At 43.6% G+C, this 23,888-nt stretch overlaps 1 protein-coding gene across 1 annotated transcript; it reads right to left on the reverse strand.

Moving 5' to 3' along the window:
• Positions 1–4,197: 4,197 nt before the first annotated feature.
• C8H3orf33 (chromosome 8 C3orf33 homolog) lies at positions 4,198–23,577 on the reverse strand. The gene is made up of 5 exons (XM_027933948.2): positions 23,451–23,577; positions 21,046–21,105; positions 13,719–13,866; positions 8,982–9,142; positions 4,198–4,957 (listed from the first exon to the last, which is right to left on the reverse strand). The coding sequence occupies exons 1-5, from the start codon at positions 23,565–23,567 to the stop codon at positions 4,556–4,558; spliced, it is 888 nt and encodes a 295-aa protein (XP_027789749.2). The 5' UTR covers positions 23,568–23,577; the 3' UTR covers positions 4,198–4,555.
• Positions 23,578–23,888: the final 311 nt, after the last annotated feature.

Below are 23,888 nucleotides of genomic sequence, written 5' to 3' on the forward strand. Positions count from 1 at the left end.
AGCAGCAGGAGAAACTCACCCAGTGCACCCACCACCCCTTTATTGGAGGTTAAATGATGAGGATTCTGCTGGTGCTCTGAATTTCTGAAATGCTGCCTTTTCTTGTACTCTATTTATAATAAGCCAGTGGACTTGTCAACAGGCCCTTGGGACAGCACAAGTGTTAGTTGCCCCCAGGGACTCATAAGGCAGAGGCGCAGTCCCATTTGCTGTGGGATCACACGGTGCTGGGAAATGTTAGAAGAAAACTCTTGGCACATTATCTGCTCCCCTCAAATGCAGTGAATTCTCCCAAAGCAGTTTTTGCAGGTGTATAGCAGTGGGGTAGAGCTACCAGACTCAGGGAGTCACCAAAGAGAGTGGGAGTAACAGGGATGCAGCATGCTGGGATCCAGGCCCAGATGTTCCTTCCAGCTAAGGGGTAAGAAAGCTACTTCAGGCAGCAGACTTCCCACTCCCCCCCCCCCCCAGTGGTGGGAAAAATCCGAGCTGATTTAGGTTTCACAAGCACCTGATGTAAGAAGAGATCTGGGAGTGAGAAGAGGGGAGGTTACAGTCTGCGGAGCAGCGGCCACCCCTGCCCTCCCCCATCCGAATGGTGGAGGAGGAAGGCTGGACATTAGGCTGTGCTCACTGTTTTGGTCAGCTTTCCTAACTAAGAAAAGTTTACCATTGAATCACAGTTGCACAGACTGTTCATAAATGGCCAACTCCATTGTTCTGGGCCCTAGGTGAGGCACAACATCATGGCGGAAGGATGTGGCAGAGGGAAGCCGCTCCCCTCAGGGAAGCTAAGGAGGGTGAGGGCAAAGGAAAGTGACACAGAGAAGGGTGACCCTTCCAGGGAGCCCCCAGTGACCCATTCTCCAGCCACACCTCACCTGTCTTCAGTTACCACCCACACGGACTGTTCAAACTGTGATGGATGTTCAAACTGTGATGTTCCAGCTCTCACAATCCAACCATGTCACCTCCCAACATTCCTGCATTAGCAGGAGCGCTGGGGACACCTCACATCCAAACCAAAACACTCCTCTTTTTACAGACTCAGAGGACCTAATATCTCACCAACGTAACAAATAGTGATTGTCCCTTTTCTGAAACTTGCTAAGCCACAAGACGTGCCAGCACTTTGTTTTCCTGAGACCAGGAAAAAAAGGCCTGATAAAAAGAGTGAAGCAAATAAATAAAATCAAAAGTATTGTGACTAACTATATATATATGGAGAGAGAGAGAGAAGCAAGAGAGGAGCCCTCATTCTATCACTTAGCTTAACAACATGAGTTTCCTCTGTTATGCTCGAGTTCGGGACCCTCAAAAGACCACCAGAGACCAAGATTGATGTAAGCAGCAAAGAGATGTTTATCACAAGCTAGCTCGGTCCTCTGCAACTGGTGACGCTGAGAGGCCCCGAGCCCAGGGTTTGCAGCAGTTTTATACATTGTTTGGAGAAGGCAGGGACCCCCACATACATCATAGCATCTCTTAGCAAATCATCACACACCGCAGGAAAATCAAATAATAACTCTAAAACATTATTACTGTATCAAGTGGTGGGAAAGAATCTGGAAAGAATTATTGGTTAGTTCAAGGGGTTGACGTACTTAAAATTGATTGGTTTAAACCGTGAAGATGTCGCAAGGGGAGTATGTGCCAAGCTGCAGGGCTTCTAGTTTAGATATTGGTCGCCACATCTAGGTGGGGGCCATCTGGAATTTCAGATATTTCAATATCTTGGCCTATCTTAGGCAATCACCATCTGTGGCTTTTCCGAGAACTGTTTCCATAGAGCTTTTCTGTGTTATTTTCCTGACTTTAGTACTGTAGTAGGTCAGAGGCTAAGTTTCAGAGCAAAATGAGGTCCCAAGTAGAATGAGGTTGCTTAGGTCTTTCACCTCTAGTTCAACTAATACTGTGGAAACCAGCAAGACTTAGGTAGAACTGGTCCCGTGACCCTTCCCCTTTTATAGATGCAATGATCCGTCCAACCACCTTCCACAGCACGCTCCAGGGTCCCTCCCTTGCAGAATGTAGGGAGCCAGCATTTAGGGGCTGCAGACTAGACTGCTGTGGGAGTTGAGCAGCTGTGAAGAGAAAGAAAGAGGTGAGACTCTCCCGCTGCTGGCAGGAAGCCCCAGGAGGACCCCGGAGCTAGAACCAAGAGGAGCCAACTGGGGATGCCTACCTCAGGCACGGAGCCAACAGGAACTTCAATAAGCAGAGTTGGCTTCTCGGCTTCCCCCTCTGGGTATTACTGGAATTTGTTTCTATTTACTTCAGTTTTTTAAATTAATTTTTAGTTGATTTGCATTATAATGACACATAATAGCGGGCCCCACTGTGGCGTCTTGGAATGTGCTGTGAGCAGCCCAACAGAGGAAGTGCTGAGGATCTGTGAGCTCGGTCCTCACTCTTCTCCCAAGTTTCCCCTTCTCTAACTATGATCAAGCCAGGCACAGTGGTGCACGCCTGCAATCCACAGAGTGTAGGGCTGAGGCAGGAGGATCGCAAGTTCAAAGCCAACTTAGAGAGACCCTAGGCAACTTAGTGAGACTCTGTCTCTAAATAAAATATGAAAAAGGGTTGGGAATGTGAAGTGATTAAGCACCAGGTCAGTCCCTGAGAAGGAAGGAAGGAAGGAAGGAAGGGAGGGAGGGAGGGAAGTGAAGGGAAGGTAGGTAATTGGAAAATACCCTTCCCAAAGGAAACATAAATCAAAAATAAAATAGATCATGAAGGTCCAAAAAAAAAAAAAATCCAATCCTTTAGAAATAAGAAAGCACTAAATTAATTTGATAAAACTACATTTAAGTAAGGCAAGTGGCATGTGCCTATGGTACCAGCTACTCAGGAGGCTGAGGCAGGAGGGTCACTCCAGCCCTGGAGTTCCAGACCAGCCCAGGCAACATAGCAAGACCCCATCTCACAAAAGAAAAAAACAAAAGGAAGAAAGTGATGTGGGTACTGAGATCTATAAAAAGAAGGCCAAGAGAAAAAACAGTGGCCATGGGCCTGTTGTCTCAGACAGAAAATCACAGAGGCAAAAAGTGATCTTCTCCTTGCCCTTTATAGGGTCCATGGCTGACACCTGCCAGGACAAGAGAGATGAAAAGCATGACAGATTTAATGTACATGTCCCACAGGAGCCTGCGGATACAGAAGCCCATGGGGCCCAGGAGAAGGGCGCATTGTGTGGACAGTCATGAGGATGTGCATCTGCAGGGCAGAGGGGTATGACCTGTGGTAATCAATGCGGCTAAGCAAGGACTGTTAGTGCAAACTCTTCTGGGCCTGCGATTCCAGGGCAGAACCATCCCTAACTCAGGGAAGGCAGCTTAGAGAACTCTTTTACGGTCCCTTTCGGGGAAGAAAGGTGGGAGATGGTCCCAGAGTGACCTTCTTGTTTCTGCAGTTCTCTCAATTCCTTTGGCTTAAAATACCGAGTACACCAATGTGATGTATTTTGGGTTATATGTTTTGAATCCCAAAAGGCCTAAGAAGTAGTAAATCCTCTCTTTGAGAAAGGAAAAAACCTAAGCTTTGGTAAAAAAATTTGGCCTCAAAGGGACTTTTTCACTTTTTCAAATGGCTACATTATGACCATGTCCTGTATCAAAGAGCCACCTTCTCTGCAGTCACCTGTTCATCTTGCCCTCGGTCCTTCAGACAAGCCAGGCTACAGTTCAGAAATGAAGCCAAAAGGCGACGTCCTCGGCCCTGGCAATGGCTGCCAGCCAGCTGGGTCTGGCCACCCAGAGATCACATGCCTTCAAGAAGGTGTCCATGTCACCGTCCCTGGGACAGACATCCCAAGGAGGTCCTCAGGAGGGAAGTGAACCCCAACTGAAGCTGTGAGAGTCCTTGATATCCTTGCATAAAGGAATTAAGGATGGGTCAAAGTGAGGCCCAGATACAATTGACTAAGATAAAGAAAAAAAAGTGGGGGGTGGCAACTTGGGGGAAACAGGGCAGTTAAGTACCCCAGCTTCAGGAACCCAAAGTGTCCAGAGGTATCTGGTTCTTTGCATTCAGCACCTGGTTTCTTGTTATCCTCCTCCGGATGTCCCCTCCAGGATGTCCCCTCCCGCTTCAAACAACAGGGTGGTCTCTGTGACCTGTCCTGGCACTGCCCCAGATTCATAGTTAGAAAGCAGCTGGGAGGAAAGCAGCCTTGGACACAGGTGGGAAGAATTCCTTTATTATATGATGAAAGTTGATAAAACTGGAAAAGGAAGCAAATATCCTTTCAACAAAAATTAAGTATGCCTGCCCAAAACAACCCAACAGCCCGTAGTTAACCTTTTCTTACTTTTCAAGCATTATGTACATCCTTCACGTTGGTAACCTTTTACTGTTTTGTTTTTCCTACAGCATATTAATCAAAACTTATTTAAATCAAATTTGATATTATACTTACAACAGCAATTGTTTTAATGTTTAAATGCCAACACACACAACTTTGATCATCTGGGGAAATTTTCATTCAACTCAAAGAGGGGCACATATTTACAACTTAGTCTTGAGAGATTGCCTCTGGATCTCCTGCGTATTTGTTTCACCCTTTTCTACGAAAGTGTAAGCAACTAAGAAGTTCTCTGATTTTCAGCACGAAGGAGTGGTTGCTCATGCTGTCCTTCCACATTTCATAAGTTCTTCTGAATTTGTCATAATAACTGTCTTTTTTCAGGTTGAAATCTGCTCCAGTTGTTTCCAAGTAACTGTCTTTTTTCCATATTTTTCTCCAGGAGTCTTTGAATTTTTCCAAGTAACTTTCTTTTTCAGATTCTTCCTTCCATATTCCTACTCCTTTTCTTAAGGCTGTTAATTCGGCTTTAAGTAAGTTTCTGTGAATTTTCCAATAGGTGTTAGTGTCATGATTTAGCCCTTTCACAAGAACAGTTTTGCCCAGGCCTCTTCTCAAAATCTCTTCATTCAGATTCACACTAAAATATCTACCCTTGAATTAAAAAAAAAAAAAATTTTACAATTATTTAATAAAATTATTATTATCCCATAACATCAGATTTACCTTAAAATCAGTCATTCATCAATTTTAGTCCTCTAGGAAAAAAAAAAAAAAAAAGCCAAACTGTCTAACAAAAGGGTCAAGAACTTAAAATAGCTACTGCTAAATTTGAGAATTATACAGAAGAAAACCTTGCTCAAAGTCAAGGTACTTCCTATATAAGATGGATTTCACAACTCCTTGGTCTCTAACCCAAAGAGGTGCAGCAGCAGCCAGGCATAGAACATACTTTCTTAGCTTAGTGGTGCTGTTTATGGGACGGTGGGGCAGGAAGCAGGAGTCTCGATGAAAGCAAGCAAAAGAAACTAAAGAAATTAAAAACAGTCCAGGCTCCGTGGTGCATGCCTGAAATTCCAGCTGCTTAGGAGACTGAGGCAGGAGAATCACAAGTTCAAAGCCAGCCTTAGAAACTTAATGTGAGAACCTATCTCAAAATAAAAAATAAGAAAGAATTGGGGATGTTTTCCTAAAGAAACTAGATAAATGGATTTCCTCCCCAGTAATTCATCATATGAAAGAGATCCTGTTTAGCAATTTTTATAGTCCTTGTGGGATTTTAATCTAATAAAATAATCTTACCATTAGACAAGTAATTCACAACTAAGTTCTTTTTTAAAAAAAATATTTATTTTTTAGGTGTAGATGGACATAGCACAATGCCTTTTTTTTTTTTTTTTATGTGGTGCTGAGGATGGAACCTGGATCCCGCCCCACCTGTGCTAAGCAAGCGCTCTACTGCTGAGCCACAATCCCAGCCCCCACAATTAAGTTCTAAAAATGTGAAAACTCCAGATTTTAAACCAGGAAACATTTTATAAGACCATATAAAGAAATAAAGTAATATTTTCATCCATTCATTTATTTAGTCCTACTGGGGATAGAACCCAAGGGTGCTTACCACTGAGCTACATCCTCAGCTTTTTTTATTTTTGTTTATACTTTTTGGGGAGGTTACCAGGATTGAACTCAGGGGCACTTGACCACTGAGCCACATCCCCAGTCTTTTTTCCTTGTACTTTATTTAGAGAGGGTCTCACTGAGTTGCTTAGCACCTCACTTTTGCTGAGGCTGGCTTTGAACTTGTGATTCTCCTGCCTTAGCCTCCCAAGCTGCTGGGATTACAGGTGTGCATCACAGCGCCCAGCATCCATTTAAAAATTTTTTAATTTGGAAGCAAGTCTCCCCAAATTGCTGAGGCTAGTCTTTGATCCTCCTGCCTCAGTCTGAGTATCTGGGATTATAGGCATGCACCACCACACCGGGTTTAAAATCATAATCATTTTCCTCTGACTTTATTTCCTTGTTCTTGTTTGACATATTGTTATGGGCCAGGCCATATGGGCAATGACAGAACAGAATCCATTTTGCTCTGAGACTCCTCGTACAGAAGAAATGCTTCTCCCAGGGAAAGCCGTGCCTCTGTACCCATCAACTGTTGCTTAGCATAGCATGTTTGGCAATACAAAATGGCAATTCTTTTACAATGTGAAAGTGTTCTCTCTTCAATTCCCATTTTTCTTGGACAATGTACCCTGTCAGAGGTTGATTGTCTAGAGTTTAGCAACCATTCTATACTTGTACACAACTAGGGACGTTTTGGCCCATTCTTTTCTGCTTATGATTTTAGATCACATGACGTTTGTTTATAGTTTTGAATCATAGCAACAGCCACTTATGCTTTAACATGGTTTTGAACTATAAAAGGTGTACTCAAACCCCAGGAGGGGGTCAAAGGGTGTAGACTTGCAGCCTACCCCTTGGCCCACCAGCTGGTGGATCCAAACTGCCAACTGGTGAATAAAGTTTCCGTCTCCTGGTTTAACACAGACTTGATTTATTGCAATCTTGCCTTAACAATGTCACATTAACAATGTCACATTATGTTATATGATAAAGGACTTTATTTATTTTTTAAATATGTTAAATACATATTTATATGATATAACTAACCAGTGAAATTAATGTTTTTATTTTTTTGTGGTGTTGGGGATTGAACTCAGGACCTTGTACATGCAAGGCAAGCATTCTACCAACTTAGCCTTTAAAACTAAGACACCCTGCTCTTCCCCCTGTCACTGCACTTCTCCCACTTCGTTTTCCCACACTCTCTCTCCAGTGAACACCCACAAGGGCAGGCTCTGAAAACAGTCAGAAATCAGTTTTGGTACAATTTTGTTTCTGTTTTTTAAAAAATATTAAGCCATAAACTTTTTTCTGCGTCGCTGTTCCTGGAATCCAAAGCTGCGCTGCTCGCAACTCAACTGAAGCTGGAGAGGCAGAGACCAGGGGAGGGAGACGGATCAGATCTGCATCTTCAGGGGGCCCAGAGACATGGGCAGTGGTAGAAGAGGGGAGGGTACAGCAGGACATGAGACAGGAAGTGCACCTGCGTGCTGAGCTAGGCAGAGCTGGCCCAGGGCAGGTCACAGTTCCAGGTCCCGCCTTGCTATGCTGCCCAGGCCTTGGGGCCAGTTCCTCGGTTTCCATTCTCAGCATAAGGAAACTTAACTGCAGAAAAACAATTTATCAGGGTATTGGGGAAACTGGACTTTTTTATTTTAAAGGACTCCGTGGTAGTTACAGTCTTCATAATTATAATTTTCTTTTTAAATTATACAATCATAATTATAATTCAACAGCTGAATGTCACTGAAGTGACCAAGGAGTAATAGCTAGCTTTGCCCATCAAAAGAAAGCATGTGTGGGGTGCGGTGGTACACGACTGTAATCCCAGCAGTTTGGGAGGCTGAGGCAGGAGGATTGCCAATTCAAAGCTGGCCTTAGCAAAAGTGAGGTCCTAAGCAACTCAGTGAGACCCTCTCTCTGATTAAAGTACAAAATAGTGGCTCAGTGGTCAAGTGACCCTGAGTTCAATCCCCAGTATCCTGCAACTGCCCCCCACCCCCCGCCAAAAAAAAAGAAAAAGCATGTCACAGACCCTGGACAGGGGTTCGGCAGAGAGGAGGCTCCAGGACCCCCTTCCCACAGGCTACGACCTGTTACACTGGTGAGAAAGCTCTGAGGAGCTCTTTAGAGGACTGGCCTCGGGCCAGAAACAGGACTTAAAATGCTTGGTTCTAGTGTCAAAAGACAGGGTACATGACATCTCCACCAACTGTGAAAACCACGAGAGACGCCAGGCTGAAAGACTCCCTGGAGTCTGGGGGCCACAGAGGCAGGGCCTCCACGGGACTCAGCTGCAGCCAGGGAACCTGAGGGCACCGGAACACACTCAGGCTGTGCCAGAGGCAGCCTGCCCATGAGCGGCCACTGGACCCATGTCACAGACCCTGTGCGAAGCACACACATCTCGTCCTCCGTGGCCGCACAGTTCCTGTCACACAGCACCTGTTCTCAACTCAAGAGTAGCTTCCTCAGGACAGAATTTTTACTCTCTTGTAATAAATCAGCTCTGCCGGCTCAACATAAGCCCCCATTTTTCCCTTCCTTCTTCGAAGGCTGACTCAGAGCTGACCAAGGCTGTGTTTCCAAACTGCAATTCCTAAGGCCCCAGATGATGGCGTTTTCACTTGTGCAGCTTCTGAGTTTCCACCGCTCGACAAGGCAGGGAACTGGACCAGACTGAGCAGTGCTGGCCTGCAGAAGCACCGCATGTCCCCCAGCTGTGACAGCGGCCACTCAGCATGGTGACCTGAGGCACTGCACATCTGCGAAGGTGTAAATACTCTCAATTACCAAGGCCAATGTCACTAATGATTCAAAGGGTGCCTTTAGAAATAAATTTCCAATTTTTCAATAACGAACATAAAACAGACACATAACAAACATTGGTAACATTTATATGTGAAACAGCTGGCACTCGATGTGTGGTCACTATTCACAACAGCTCAAAAAACCAAAATGCTGAGTCCTGTTCATATTGAAAGTAACAGTTAATTACTTACATATGGATAATAAGCACAGAAGATTGCTAGTTACTGCTCATACTTCTTACCTTATTTACTAAGAGGTAGCAGAAGAGTGTCTCGTCCTCCCTCCCAAGCAACTGGAACCACAGCAGCTGGGAAGGCCGCAATTCCTCCTGCAGCCACAGCCTCCCCGGCTCCGTGAGCGCCACTCCCGCCAGCCTCACCAGCAAGAGGCCCTGGGGCTCCTCTGAGCAGGCCAGGAAGAGGAGAGTAGGGTTAGGAACAGGCTGCAAAAGCAAGTCCCACAGCTGTCTGCCCCACCCCCAGAGAAACTCCAAACACTGTCCTATCTATAAATACTGTAAGTTCAGGTTCACCTAGTTTTATGTTCAAGTTTTCTTTCAGAACAATACAAATGTATAACAGATGGAGGAATTTTAAAAACCATTCCAGAAAGCTCCAGGGTAGGAGGAGATTTAAACCACTTAACCATCTTCTTCAACCTTCTGGAGGCATTTCTACAGATGTGCACATAAAGCTAGATAAGGGCATGCGTTCAGTAACACAGGCTGCTGCTACCCCAGCACTGTAAAAACAGCTTCATCATTGATAAGGGTTTAGCTACAAGGGCTGGAGTACTGATCTGTATCAACATTATTATAACCTTTTCATATTTTGCAAAACTGACTTCCAATCAGAATTTTGTCAATTTATATTCAGTATGAAGATCTATTTATCCAAACCCTTCATAAACTTTTAACCAATTTAACTTTAATAACAAAATGTATTTATCTGTTATTTATTTATTTTTAGATGACAGGTTCTCACTGTTGCCCTGGCTGGCCTCCAGCTCTGGGCTCAAGACCCTACTGACACAGCCTCCCAGTGCTGGAAATACAGGCATGCACCACCATGCCCTGCTTAGAATTTTATTTTAAGAAAAAAGTTTGTAATTTTCCAAAAAGGAATTTTAAAAAATTTAGTGTCTTTAAAAAAAAGAAGAAATTATATATTTAACATTTATAGATCACTTATAAAGTGATTGAAAGTAGAAAGTTCTGCTCATCTAATTTCTAGGGGAAAAATACTATTTGCATTCAAGAAGAACCCTGTTATGTGACACTGGACATACATTCTCCTTCAAACATGGGCATCTTAAAACTGTCACCTTGGGTTTCAGCTAGAGAAACATCAAAAGGTGTAGGAAAGAGAATGTACCCTTTGCAAAAGCCTGTGATACGGTAAATATAACAATTAAATTAAAGTAGAACATGCAATGAAAGATGAGATGGCACCCAATGAGCAAGAGAAGCCTAAACACTCCGAGGTCTCCTCCAACCCCCTCAGAAGCCACCACCACCAACCACCTTCCTGTAAAAGACCCCACAATGTGAGACCAGAGCAGGAAGTGAATGGTCTGACTCAAATTCCAACTAGACCTTGAGTCTTCATGCCTAAGTCCTCCCTTGGTAAAGGTCACTGAGTTCCCTCGAACAAGGAAATTCCCTGTTGAGCATTTAAAATATGAAGTGGTCAATAAGAACTGAACAAGAAATCTTCCAGAAGCAAATCTATGCATTAGGTAAGACAGACCCACAGTACGGTTCCACCAAGACATTGGAGTTTTTTTGGAAAAGCAAGCGTTACTTTTAGAAGTCTATGATTTCTAATCCATTACTTTTGAGTATTGTTTTTGTGATGTGAACCCTTCCATCTTCCCAGCCCTTCAACAAATCTTTTCTGCAAGCATTTTTTAAAAAGCCCAGTGCGTACTGGGTGGGATGACAAGAAGATGCTGAGGCCACTGAGCAGGTTGAAGGTGGGACCAGGTCTTGGGAGCGAACACAGAAACAGGGAAGGAGCAGGAAGTATGTCAAGTAAAGGAAAGACCAAGGGGAGGCTGCCACCGAGGAGTCTCCGCACTTCTGCTTCCAGAGATGGGTAGGAAGCTTTGTGATTAAATATTTTTAATTTCTGGAAAAACAGTACATGATGTAAAAATGGATTTGTTGTAAATAATCTCACAGTTATACAACAACTGTGTACAACTGCTACACAGTTATAATAGTATAAATGAATCCATGACAACAACTTGACAAGACAGGAGTCTCACCTTGGTGTCATGTACTCATGTCAATTTTTTTTTTTAAAAAAAAACACCAATGCTAAGAGAAGCTGTGGATAGTTTCCTTACGGCACTGCAGGTTTTGTGATCATGGGAGGAGGCTGCCCATTGCATACTGAGGCCACACAGGAAAGGAGGCAAGCACTAAATATCTGCTGGAGGGACCAAGCGTCCCAAAGGGTTCAGTTTGTTAAATATTATATATTTGTTTGTTAAAGTTCTAATTATTAGCGCATGTCAACTGCACAGCATACTGGGTTTTGTTATGACGACTTCATCCATGCCCAGACCATACTTGGGTCCCACTGCCCTCCTCCCTCTCTTTTCCTCCCTCCCTCCCTCCCGCTGGGTCCTTTCATTCCCTGGAGCCTCCCTTCTGCTTTGCTTCAAAGATTTGAAGCTGAGTATGTGTTTGCTCCTCCTCATTCACATACATCAAGGAAAAGATCACAGTAATGGGGGACAGAAGAGTCGTGAGGAAGGGGTCCTGGCCATCTTCTAAGTCCCTGTTGGGCAGAGGTGGAAACCATAACTAGGAACAAAGGCAGGGCGTGTCCCCCAGGCCAGGCACCTCTGCACTGGAACCAAACCTGGGACAACGGCCTCAGGATCAGGGCCTGGGTCGCATCCTCACAACATGTCCACAGCCCATTTCTACCACACAGGCCACACAGAACAAGCAGGGAAAGCAGCAAACACTCAACCATGGGGCCACAGCCCAGCTTTAGAGGAAGAAGAAGATGCTCCAGTGTCTCATATTCAAAATGTGCTTGCTCTAGAACTTCCTAGTTCCAACACCAACTTATACGTAACTAGGTTTCACTTCTGAAAATGCAAAATGATCTTTCTTATTTGAGCAAGCAATATACGTCGGTCCCCCAAACAGGAATTAGTGTTACCATAAGAGACAGGTGGTTGGCATCTATTGGGAGGTGGAACACATGTGTCTGTTTCCTTAATTTGTACTGGCTACACCCGGACCTCTGGACAGAGCCATTGAAAATGTTTTCTGGCTTATTTCATCCATTATTAGCTAGATGGCTATTATGCAGGACATTTAATTTTGCTACAGGTTGGGAATGGAAGATCCCCAAAGGCCTCTAGCTTGCTGCTATCAGGAGGTGGCAGCCTTTAAGGGGGGGGGGGGTCTGGTGGGAGGAGGTTAGGCCATGGGGCAGGTCTTACACACACACACACACACACACACACACATACACACCCCTGTGTGGGGTAGAACTCAGCTTGGAGCAGGCAGACAGGTGCTCTGCCACTCGGCTACATCCCCTTGCAGTGTGGGAAGGTGACTGATGCCAGTCTCCACAGAAAATACTAAAAACACATAGGGAGGAAATCAGTCGGGCATTGGGGTTTCCCAGGCCCCTTTAATCTCTAAGGTTCTGGTTCTGTGCACTGAGTCACAGAGACACACTATGATTTGTGTAAGACCCACTGACAACACTGAACACCTATGCCCCTGCAAGGCCACGGATCCCGGCATGAACGTCACCCCTGCTGTCAGGCCCAGCACAGGCAGGCAAACAAAGGGAAGGGGCCTGGTTCCCAGAGCCAGGCTGTTCCAGAACTGCACAGCACTGCCTGGGGACACAGGAGCCTCGCTCAGAGCTGAGAACTCTTGGGCCTCCTTCAGGCAAGACCCCCTCCAGCTGTGCACATTTCCTCTGGCTCACTGAAAGAACTGAGGTGTGAGGTATGTTCAGGGCAAAGAATTCATCTTATTCCTCTAGCTGAACCTCAACAACAGAGTTTAAGTAAAAAAGAAAAGAAAACATTTTTCTTCATGAAATTAAAATAGTACTAAGATCTTTAAGTAGAACTAAATTAATTCACTGGACAAATTTTACCAGTTCTCTCTAATAGTCTTTTTCTAGTGCCTGAATATCAAGATAATAGGAGAAGGTTCTGCCCTTCAGGGGCTTGTAGTTCAGTGGTACATAAACCTCATCCCATAATAACTACAGGAAAAGGCGAGTGTCATATTGCATTTGTCATAGCAAACACGGTAGAGGCCAGCTCCAATAGAGGCCAGCTCCACAGGGAGTTAAAACGGTTTCCCAAAGGTGCACAGGGACCTGGCTCATGCCCACCCCAAAGGCCCCCCTGGTTCCTCTCACTCCCTCCTCCCTGTGCCTCAGCCAGGTCAGGCACCTTATCAAAACTTCAAGCTGATGCCCTCTGCCCTGGTGGCAGCCCTCAGTTTCTTCAGTGCTCCTCCTCAGGGGGCCTTCTTGTCTCCTCTGTCCTGTAGCTGCCCCTGTCCCCACGGCCCCCAGGACCTGTTCCGTTCCTTCACAGGGCCTAGGACAGCCTTTCCTGTCATCCACTGTCTTCCACTAGGACCACCAGCACCCAGAGCACCAAGGCTGGGCGGCCAGGTTTGCTTCCTGGGCATGTACAGAATTCAGCCCAGACCCAGCAGATGGCCAGCACATGTGGAGTGAAGATCCCAGTCCCTGAAAGACTGTGGAGTTCATAAAAAGAGAAGGAAGAGAAGAAGGAAACCTGGAGCCAAAGAAAGAGTTCCTCACCTCAGGCCAGGGTTTGGACGTTCTCTCATGGGCCACGGAGGATAATAGGAACTAAAATGACATTTTTTGCTATTTTCTAAATACCACCTAGTTATTTCACATAATAGTAATAACTGCAATAGTTATTTGGTTTGTTCTTGCATCTTACTTACTTCTCCATGAAGATATGAGAGGCAAAGTAATAGGAATATGTTCAATTTCTAAACCATCCTCAGTTATCCGGTGTAATCGTCCTCGGAGTTTAACATGCTTTCTTATAAATTCTACTGGGATATCTGAAGAGTGTGTAAACTTTGATGTCTGTTGATTTAGAAAGAGAAAAACACAATTTTTTTATTATCATTTTAATTTAAAATTCAAAAGTGTGAAATTACCATTTAAATATTTAACAAGAAGACATATTGAAAAATTTAAATTTAGTTCTTAATTTCATATTAATACTGAGGCATGATTTAATTAAAAGTGTGCAAAGAAACATCAGAACTCCCTGTTCACTATTTTTCTCTTTCAAACTACTGTATATGAGACATTACCCCTAAAACCTAAACACAGCTATGTCAAATTAAATTAGACAAGACCCTTAACCAACAACACTTCTAACTTAAAAGCCAAAGTTTTTTGTTTTAAAGGGAAAAAAGGCCAACATTAGGAATCTACCTCCATCCCTACCACCAAGGGGAAGTCTGGGGTGGTGGAAACTTCTACATTCCCGATGTAAAAGCCTCATTCACCATCATGACTAGTTAGGGACCTCGCCTGACAGAAGGATATGTTAGAACCCAGCTTCCTAAGACGGTGAAGCAGAGCCAATGTCTTTGAAAAATAAGAATAATGCGGCAGAGAAGTCCAGAGTGTGGAGCATCGTGACAGATAAATTAGGTGCTTGCCTACCAAACCAATGGCTTGAGGGAATAGGGGTTATGCGTGCGTGTGCGTGTGTGTGTGTTATAAACAAAAGAGACTTAAGAAATACAACAAATACAATATATGGAACCTTGGGATTCTGATTTGGACAGACATCCATTTTTATTTTATTTTTGGTATGAGGAACTTATTTCGGGTACTAGGTATCAGTGGCACTTAATCACTGAGCCACATCCCTAACCCTTTTTACTTTTTATTTTGAGGTAGGGCCTCAGTTGCTGAAAGCCTCATTAAGTTGCCGAAGCTGCCCTTGAACTTTCGATCATCCTGCATCAGCCTCCTGAGTTGCTCGGATTACAGGCATGTGTTACCATTCTTGGCTAGATCATCTATTTTAAAAAGACACCAAGTGACAATTAAGGAAATCTGGATATGTGCTGGGCTAGGTACTGGATACTAAGAGATTATTGCTAGTTTTATTAGGTCATAATATTATAGGGTGAACTGGCATTATGAATCTTGATGCAATAAAATAGAAAGTACACACCACCACCAAAGTATATACATTGAATTTAATAAAGAAACAGACAAATCCAGAACATCAGACATTCTACAAGACAACAAGCATGAACTCTAAAACGTCAGTATCATGAGACAAAAACTGAAAGAAAAGCAAGTGGGAGTAATATTCTAGAATCAGAGACTAATGAGACAGAATTGGTTACAATGTATGATTCTTTTTTTTTTTTTGGTGGTACTGGAGATTGAACCCAAGGTTTGTGCATGCAAGGCAAGCACTCTACCAACTAAGCTATACTTCCAGCCCACATGTATGATTCTTTACCAAATTTTGGATTTGGACAATGCAATAATTAAGGACATTTTTGAGAAAATCAGAGCATGAACTGTATTTTAGAAAATATCATGACAAGAATGTTAAATGTACGAAAAGTGATGACATCAATGTGCACACAGGAGAGCATCCTTGTTGTTAGGAAGTACATTGAGAAGAGGTCCTGGGTACATCCACACTTGTTTCCAAATGGTTTTGCAGAGGGAGAGAGAACAGCTGTGGAAAAACATTACTAAGTGGTGAATCTAGATCAAACATAAATGAATGTTATAAAATTTGCAGGTAAATGGATGACGTTGGAAAAGATAATGCTAAGTGAAGTTAGCCAATCCCCCCCCCAAAAAAATGCTGAATGTTTTCTCTGATATAAGGAGGCTGACTCATAGTGGGGTAGAGAGGGGGAGCATCGGAGGAATAGACGAATTCTAGATAGGGCAGAGAGGTGGGAGGCAGAGGGGTGGGAGGGAAAGGGAGGAGAGAGGGGGTTAGCAAGGATGGTGGAATGTGATGGACATTGTTATCCAAAGTACATGTATGAAGACACAAATTGGGTGTCAACATAGTTTATATACAACCAGAGATATGAAAAATTGTGCTGTATATGTGTAATAAGAATTGTAATGCAAAAAAGTACATGTATGAAGACATGAATTGGCGTGAACATTCTTTATGAAAGAAACATTCTTTATGAAAAATTGTGCTCTATATGTGTATTAAGAATTGTAATGATTGGCTAGCTTCACTTAGCATAATCTGCTCTAATGCCATCCATTTTCCTGCAAATTCCATGATTTTTGTCATTTTTTAGTGCAAGTATGGCAATATGTAAAACAGTGGATGTGTAACCGATGTGATTCTGCAATCTGTATACAGGGTAAAAATGGGAGTTCATAAACCACTTGAATCAAATGTATGAAATATGATATATCAAGAGCTTTGTAATGTTTTGAACAACCAATAATAAAAATTAAAATAAACTATCTTTAAAAAGCAAAAAAAAATTGTAATGCATTCTGCTGTTGTGTATTTAAAAAAATAAAATCAATTTAAAAAAAAAAGAAGCAGGGAGGAAACAGATTCTAGATCTACTGTCAATATTCACTTGAGAAGGTGGAATATGCAGAATATAAATAAGAGGGAAAGTATTAAATCAAACCAGAGTCTGGGTCTCCTGACACGGTTGCCTATGACATGAAAATGGGGGACACCATCGTGGGTCAGATGTCACCACGTCAGACAGCTCTCAGGCTGGGACATCACTCAGGGACTGCAATGGGCAGGAGCACTCGGGAAACAAGCTGTGGAACTCTGACAAGGGTCCTCTCCAGTCTGATACAGCCACCAACCACCTGAGTGCCTCATCAGGACCCAGCATCAGGACCCAGCATCAGGATGGCAGGGACGTAACACCAGAGGCCCAGTAAGTGTTCAGAGGGCTCTCAGCAACCAGAATGGCCCAAAATATGAATGTCTGCCCTGGAACTAATGAAGAAGGAGCAAGGATTAATTTATAGCAGAAAATGTAAAAAAGCTTTGGAGGTTTTAGGAACTGTGAACTCAAAATGAGGAAGTGTGATAAAGATGGCAAAATAGAAAACATAAAAAAAAAAAAAAATGTGCAACCCACTCCCTTCTTCCAAAATAAAGACTTTCAACCTGGGGCACCATCATTAGAAATAGGACCCAGAACAAGAGAAGACAGAATGAATTCCCTAAATCAGCCCTCTGGTCAAGGCTTTGACAGACCAGAACAAGGCCAAAGGGGAGGGAAAAGAGCCAGAAGCCACATCAGTAGAGAACCAAGAGCATCTTGCCCAGGGAGCACAAGAAAGGGGCAGAGAGGCCTTAAAGACATCTTCAAGAACCTGTCTCTCAACTCTGAGGGGTCGCTGCTACAGGACATAGGACTACAATCAAACAAGCCTCAGGTTTGGAGTTTAGAACTCACAGAGGAGCAGAGGGAGGGAAGAGAAACGAGGCTCTGTGTTCCTGCTCTCAAGGAGCTCACCTTCCAAGTGAGAAAGACCCTAGGCCTCTGCTCCTCTGGATCCTGCAGCAGCAGGAAGCTCAAGGCTGAGCTGCTGGGACACGCCCTACACCAAACAGCCAGGGAACAGCATCGAGCAAGATACAACCAGGCTCAGGCTTAGGTAAAGGATCCATGGTAAGGGGCTAAAAGGAAAAGACCCAAAGTACAGGGACACGGGAGGACACCTTGAAAGGAAATGAGTCCTGAACCTGTGATAAACACTGCCAGTCTCCTGAAAAGGCAGAAAGGAAATGAGGTGTCTGAGCTTCAGACACTGAAGGAGATGTCCTGAGGACAAATGGAGAAAGCTGGAAGCTTCCCACAGAAAGAAAATGCAAGGGTTTCAAATTCAAGAAGACACACACTTGAAATCCAGCTATGAGGGATGATCTTCTCTAAGTATCCATGCAGCTCCTCATCTACCTGGGTACCAAGTACAAGACTACCTTGTTCACAGGACCATCATCAGCATTAAATGAAACTATGTACACAAAACGTTGGAAGTTCTAGCCACAGCAATCAGGCAAGGAAAAGAAATATGCCAAATAGAAGTAGCGAGAGTGGGCCTCCTTGCCCTGTTCCTGATCTAAGAGGAAAAGCTCTCGGTCTTTTACCACTGTGTATGATGTTCATGGTGTGGCTTTTACGTTTTCTATTCCTAGCTGTTGGGTGCTTTTTCACCTATTTTTTTCCCTCACAGTCAACTAATGTGGTGTATTATGTTGATTGATCTTTGTATGTTGAACCATCTTTACATTCCAGGAATAAATCCCACTTGGTTAGGATGCATAATCCTTTTAGTATAAGGTAGGAGTTGGTTTGCTAGCATTCAGTTCAGGATATTTTTGCATAAGGTTCACAAGGAATATTGGTCTGTGGTTTTTTTCTTTGGCTTTTGGATCAGCGGAATACTAGCTTCAAAGACTGGTTAACAAGTATTTATCCTCTTGAATTCTGGGGAAAAGTTTGAGAAGGTTTGCTTAGTTCTTTAAATGTCTGCTAGAATTCAACAGTGAAGCCAACAAGAACAGTGCTTTTCTTTCTTGGGAGATTTGTGATTACTCATTTAACCTTACTATATAGGTCTATTCGGATTTTCTATTTCTTCATGATTCAGTCTTTGAGTTTCTAGGAATTTATTCATTTCATGTACATTACCCAATTTGATGTATCATATTACTCTATTTTGTGTGTGTGTGTGTGTGATTTTTTGGGATTGAACCCAGGGCCCTGTGCATGCTATGCAAGCACTCTACTACTGAGCCACATCCCCAGCTCCACAGTACTCTCTTATAGTCCTTATTTCTGTAGAATTGGTAGTAATATACCCACTTTCATTTGACCTTAGTCATTCGAGTCTATTTTCTTTTTTCTTAGTCCACCTACAAAAATTAATTAAAATGGATTAAAGATCTAAATAGAACACCTAAAACTTCAAAACTCTTAAAACAAAATATAGGACAAAAAGGTTAGTGACATTGAATTGGCAATGATTTATCTCAGATGTGACTCCAAAGGCACAGGCGATACAGGAAAAAACAGACCAGATTTCATGAAAAATTTAAAACTCCCCTGGATGGATGCTGTCAAGAGTGAAAAAACAGTCTACAGAAGGGAAGGGAATATTTGCAAATCAAATACCAAGTAAGGGATGAATATTCAGAAAATATGTAAAACTCCTAAAACTCAACAACAAAAACCAAGCAACTGGATTAAAAAATGGGCAAAAAGCATAAACACTTCTCAAAGAAGATATATGAAAGCCAAAAAACCCATGAAAACATGTTCAACAACACTAGGGAAATGCAAATATCACCAGGGAAATGCAAATGAAAATCAAAACCACAGTAAAAAAAAAAAAAAAATCACTGGTACCCATTTGATCGGCTCCTATCCAAACAGCAGAAAATAACAAGTATTGATGAGACTGTGCAGGAATGGAAACCCTCATGCACAGCTGGTGGGGACGTAGAATAACGCAGCCACTACAGGAAACAGAATGGCAGTTCCTCCAAAAATTAAAAATACAATTGACATATGATCCAGCAAATTCACTTTGGTGTACAGACCCAAAAGAATTGAAAGCAGGATCTCAAAGAGATATTTGTACATTGTTGGTCAAAGCAGCATTAATCACAATAGCTAAAATGTTGCAGCAATCCGGTGCCCATCAACAGAGGAATGTGGTACACACATATACCACAGAAGATGAGAAGTCTTAAAAAATTTTAATACATGCTACAATATGGATGAAGACAGAGAACATAATGCTCAGTAAATTAAGACAATCTAAAAGAAAAAGAAACCCCCAAAACAGTCTGGTTCCACTTATAAGAGGTCCTAGATTAGTAAAATCATAGATAGAAAGAGGATGATGGTCGCCAGGGGTTGGGGGCCAGGGGAAGGGGAGCTATTGTTTTATGGGTATAGAGTTTCGGTTTTGCAAGATGAAGAAGTTCTAAAGAAGTGATGATGATCACACACAATACGAAGGTACTTAATACCCCTGAACTTTCTGTGCATTTAGAAGTGATTAAGATATAAATTCTCTTACCACAATTAAAAAAAAAACTGAAAAAAATATACTTGTCAATCTGGACTTAGATTGTAAGAGCTGTAACCTAATCAGTCCATCCTAGTTTGAATGAACTGTCTGGGTAGTGACTGCAGGCACGTGGGGTATGGCTGGAGGACGTAGGTCACTAGGGGCTTCCCTGTGGTCCCTTCCCCCACTCTCTGCTTCCCAGCTACCATGAACAGATTAGCACTCCTCCACCAAGTCCTTTCACCATGATGGTCTGCCTCATCTTGGGCCCAGAGCAATGGTGGTAACCTACCATGAACTGAACCTCTGAAACCATGAGCCAAAATTAACTTAGGTCACAGTGATGAAAGGTTGACCAATACAAATTATCAAATGGATTTCCACCATGTCTATGATTAAAGCATGGTCAAAAGGGCCAAAATGACAACAAAAATTTTAAAAAAACATTTAATTTTTTAGTTTTAGGTGGACACAATATCTTTATTTTACATTTATGGGGTGCTGAGGATCAAATCCAGTGCCTCATGCATGCTATGCAAGAGCTCTACCACTGAGCCACAACCCCAGCACCCCTGTCAACAAAATTAAAAAAAAAAAAAAGATCTAAAAGCATGAATTATTTTCTACAGTTTAAATATGCCAAGGGACATAATTAAACTGTAGAAAATGCTTTTTAAGATATTTCACAGTGTCTGGAATGCAAATTTAGTAATTATAACATTTTAACAAACTAATCCTTTTTTCTCTCTCTCTCTCTCTCTTTTTTTGGTTGGGGAGATTGAATGCTCTATCAGTGAGCCACATCCCCAGACATTTTTATTTTTTATTTTGAGACAGGGTCTCACTAAGTTGCTTAGGGCCTTGCTAAGTTGCTGAGGTTGGTCTTAAACTTGCTATCCTTTGGCCTCAGCCTCCCAAGCCGCTGGGATTACAGGTGTGTGCTGCCATACCTGGCTCAGATTCATATGTAAGTGCAAGAGAAGTGATTAAGGAAATGCAGGCTACAGTTGCTTTCTGTAAAATCCTGTGCATATTACTTTTACACCAAGATCTTAAAATTTGCCCACTGTTGTAAAATACTATTTAAAAGCTTCCAATACAAGTAACAAAACGATACGCCACTTGAGATAAAAACTATTTAAAGTGAGAATAAATCGCTTATTGTCTTTTTTTCATTTTTCAACTCACCAGTCGAACACTTCTAACAAATAATATTATTCCAGCTATGGCCATTCCAGTGCTGATGTTCTACGGAAAAGAGATTTAATGATTAATTCTCAGTAATTCTCAGTCACAATAGTGAAGGTGCTAATTAAGAGGGAAAACTGTGCAAATAATGCACATCCTCCCAGTGATGGCCCATTTCTTCCCAAAACTCTGTCCACCCTTACTCTCCGTCTTTTTGCAGCTCGCATGGTAACTTGATAGTATTACTTCACCCATCAATTCCTGGAATCATGAAGGGTCTAATACTTCTGTTCTATGCCCACCATTGTGAGCATAACCTTGCATTCATGTGAGAATTTAACTATTTGGTAGGAAAACCTTAACACTGAGACATTAAAATACAGCATCTTGACAAAGACATGTGGGTAAATGATAGGGAAAACTTAGTGATGCTTTTTTTTTCATTTTTAAGACCTTTATTTTATTTATTTTTATATGGTGCTGAGGATTGAACCCAGTGCCTCACACATGCTAGGCAAGCACTCTACCACTGAGCTACAACCCTAGCCCAGTAACGCTTTTAAATTGATTCATTTAAACTGAAGTAGATCTAAAGGACTTCAATATAAAAAAAAAAAAAAATAGGTGAGCGCGCTACCACTTGAGCCACATCCCCAGCCCGGGATGAGGGGAAAAGGAAAAAAAAAAAAAACAAGAGAGAGAAATGAATTACAGTAGATGGGGTAGAGAGAGAAGATGGGAGGGGAGGGGAGGGGAGGGGAGGGGGGATAGTAGAGGATAGGAAAGGCAGCAGAATACAACATACACTAGTATGGCAGTATGTAAAAAAGTGGATGTGTAGCCGATGTGAATCTGCAATTTGTATATGGGGTAAAAATGGGAGTTCATAATCCGCGTGAATCAAATGTATGAAATATGATATGTCAAGAGCTTTGTAATGTTTTGAACAACTAATAATAAAAAAAAAATTTAATAAAAAAAATAGGAATATAGACTCCCTCAAAAAGAGTGAGAGTCTAACATACTGTTTTTTCAATAACTAGGTGCATAGTAAAAGAGAATAAAAATATTCACAGGGGTCAGTTTGGACTAACTTAACCTATGTGCTAACTCAATAGTTCTGAGGCAATCTGTGTGCGTGCAGCCCAGGACCTTGCACATGCTAAGCACACACGTGATCACTGAGCCTCTCTCCCATCCCATCCCTGAGGCCAATTTTTAATTTGAAATAATCACGCATCTATTCCCACTGAACCGCAAGAGGCAAGGCCTCATGGATTGACATATATCAGATCCACTCACGGAGGCTAAGTACATTTATCTAGCACTTAATAAGTGGCAGTCTGAGCACGGGGATGCCCCAGGACTGTAGACAGACATGGCCCACGCTGCCTGGCTGCGGAGCCATCCTAAAGCTCAATCATTCAACTTCTCCCCAGAATTTTTAAGTTAATCATTCCTTCTAAAACCAGCTCTCATTCCTTCCCTTCCTGGGGCCGCCTGGTTTATCTGGGTTCCTATCCCCACCGCTCCTCCTCCTCAGCCTCTCCTGACCACTTTTCCCTCCCCAAACGTCAGGCCCCAGGACTCTTCTGTGGCTTTTATCACTTGCTCCAGGGTGTCTTTCAAGGCCAGAGGGTCAGGTCCCATCCGCACAGATGTGGGACACCTGCAGAATCGTAAACGGAGCGACAAATAGACCAACTACGATAACTAAAAATAAAAAGTGTGTGTGTGTGTGTGTGTGGTGATTTAGAAAGTTCTATTCTTTGGAGAAAAAGTAATAGGTGAATAGTTACAGCGTTTGAGAAACTATACTCCATATCTATAAGAAAAATCACAGAAAGGCCCGGGGCGGGACTGGGGCTGAGCGGCAGCACACCTGCCTGGCATGTGTGATGAGGCACCGGGTTCCATTCTCAGCACCGCGTTTAAATGAATTTAAAAAATAAAGGTTTATCAAAAAATATATTTTTTTCATATATATATTATATTATATTATATATATGAAAAAGAAAAACCACAAAAAGGCCGTGATTCCCCCACTCTGCGGCGCGCGCGGCCCAGGGTGGCGACCAGCGCTCGGAGGGACGGTGGCCAGAGCTGGGAGGACCCCGGCCAGGCCTCAGCCGCCCGCTGCGCAGCCCCCGCCCCCCCTGCGCGCCAGCCTGAGCGCGCTCCCGGGCAGCAGAGGGCGGGGAGGAGCCGCGAGGCGCTATGCAGGAATCGCGGGGCGCCCTGGCCTCCCCAGCTCGGCGGCCATCGCTCCAGGCCGGGTGGCTGTGGCTGCCCGCGTCCCCGTCCCCAGTCCCCAACCACATCGCGTACCAGCCCAGCCCTCCCCGCGCCCGACTTCCCCACGCAGTCCCCACGCAGGCCCCGCGCTCCCGACCGCGCCGCGGCACCTGGACTAGGCGCAGGTGGTTGTCCACCCACTGAGAGACCCGCGCCACCGCGTTGGGCGCCGCTGCGTCGGGCGGCTCAGGCGGCTGTGATGCGACATCCGCGGACTGCCCCGCCATGTCGCTGCCGCTCGCTGTGCTCCTGGGCCGCGGCAGGGGGCGCGCGCGGGCGGGTCCCTCTGGGGCCAAGGTGCTCCTGGACGGCGGCTGGGGGCGCGCGCGGGCGGAATGCTCCTCACAAGCCTGGAGCAGGGTCCGCATTTTCCCAGGCCCTGGGGACAGGGGTGAGCAAGCATTCCTGACGCTCAGCAGAGGTGACAATTTGTGACTTCAGTTAAACCTACCGCTGGTTTCCGCAGGTGCCGGCAGGAAAGGAAGTTGAAGCACTTAATTCCTTCCACCGCCCCCAAATATAACCACATACATATTTCTTGTATTTGA

The sequence above is a fragment of the Marmota flaviventris genome, chromosome 8 (assembly GCF_047511675.1).
Source record: "Marmota flaviventris isolate mMarFla1 chromosome 8, mMarFla1.hap1, whole genome shotgun sequence".
Lineage (NCBI taxonomy): Eukaryota > Metazoa > Chordata > Mammalia > Rodentia > Sciuridae > Marmota > Marmota flaviventris.

What these genes read in the sequence shown, in the direction of transcription:
- C8H3orf33 (XM_027933948.2), bottom strand. Translation starts at nt 23,567, where the DNA reads ATGGCGGGGCAGTCCGCGGATGTCGCATCACAGCCGCCTGAGCCGCCC. An exon ending in ACCACCTGCGCCTAGTCCAG is followed by an intron (nt 21,106 to 23,450) that starts GTGCCGCGGCGC and finishes TCTTTTCCGTAG; the next exon opens with AACATCAGCACTGGAATGGC. An exon ending in TCTCATATCTTCATGGAGAA is followed by an intron (nt 9,143 to 13,718) that starts GTAAGTAAGATG and finishes TGGCCTGCTCAG; the next exon opens with AGGAGCCCCAGGGCCTCTTG.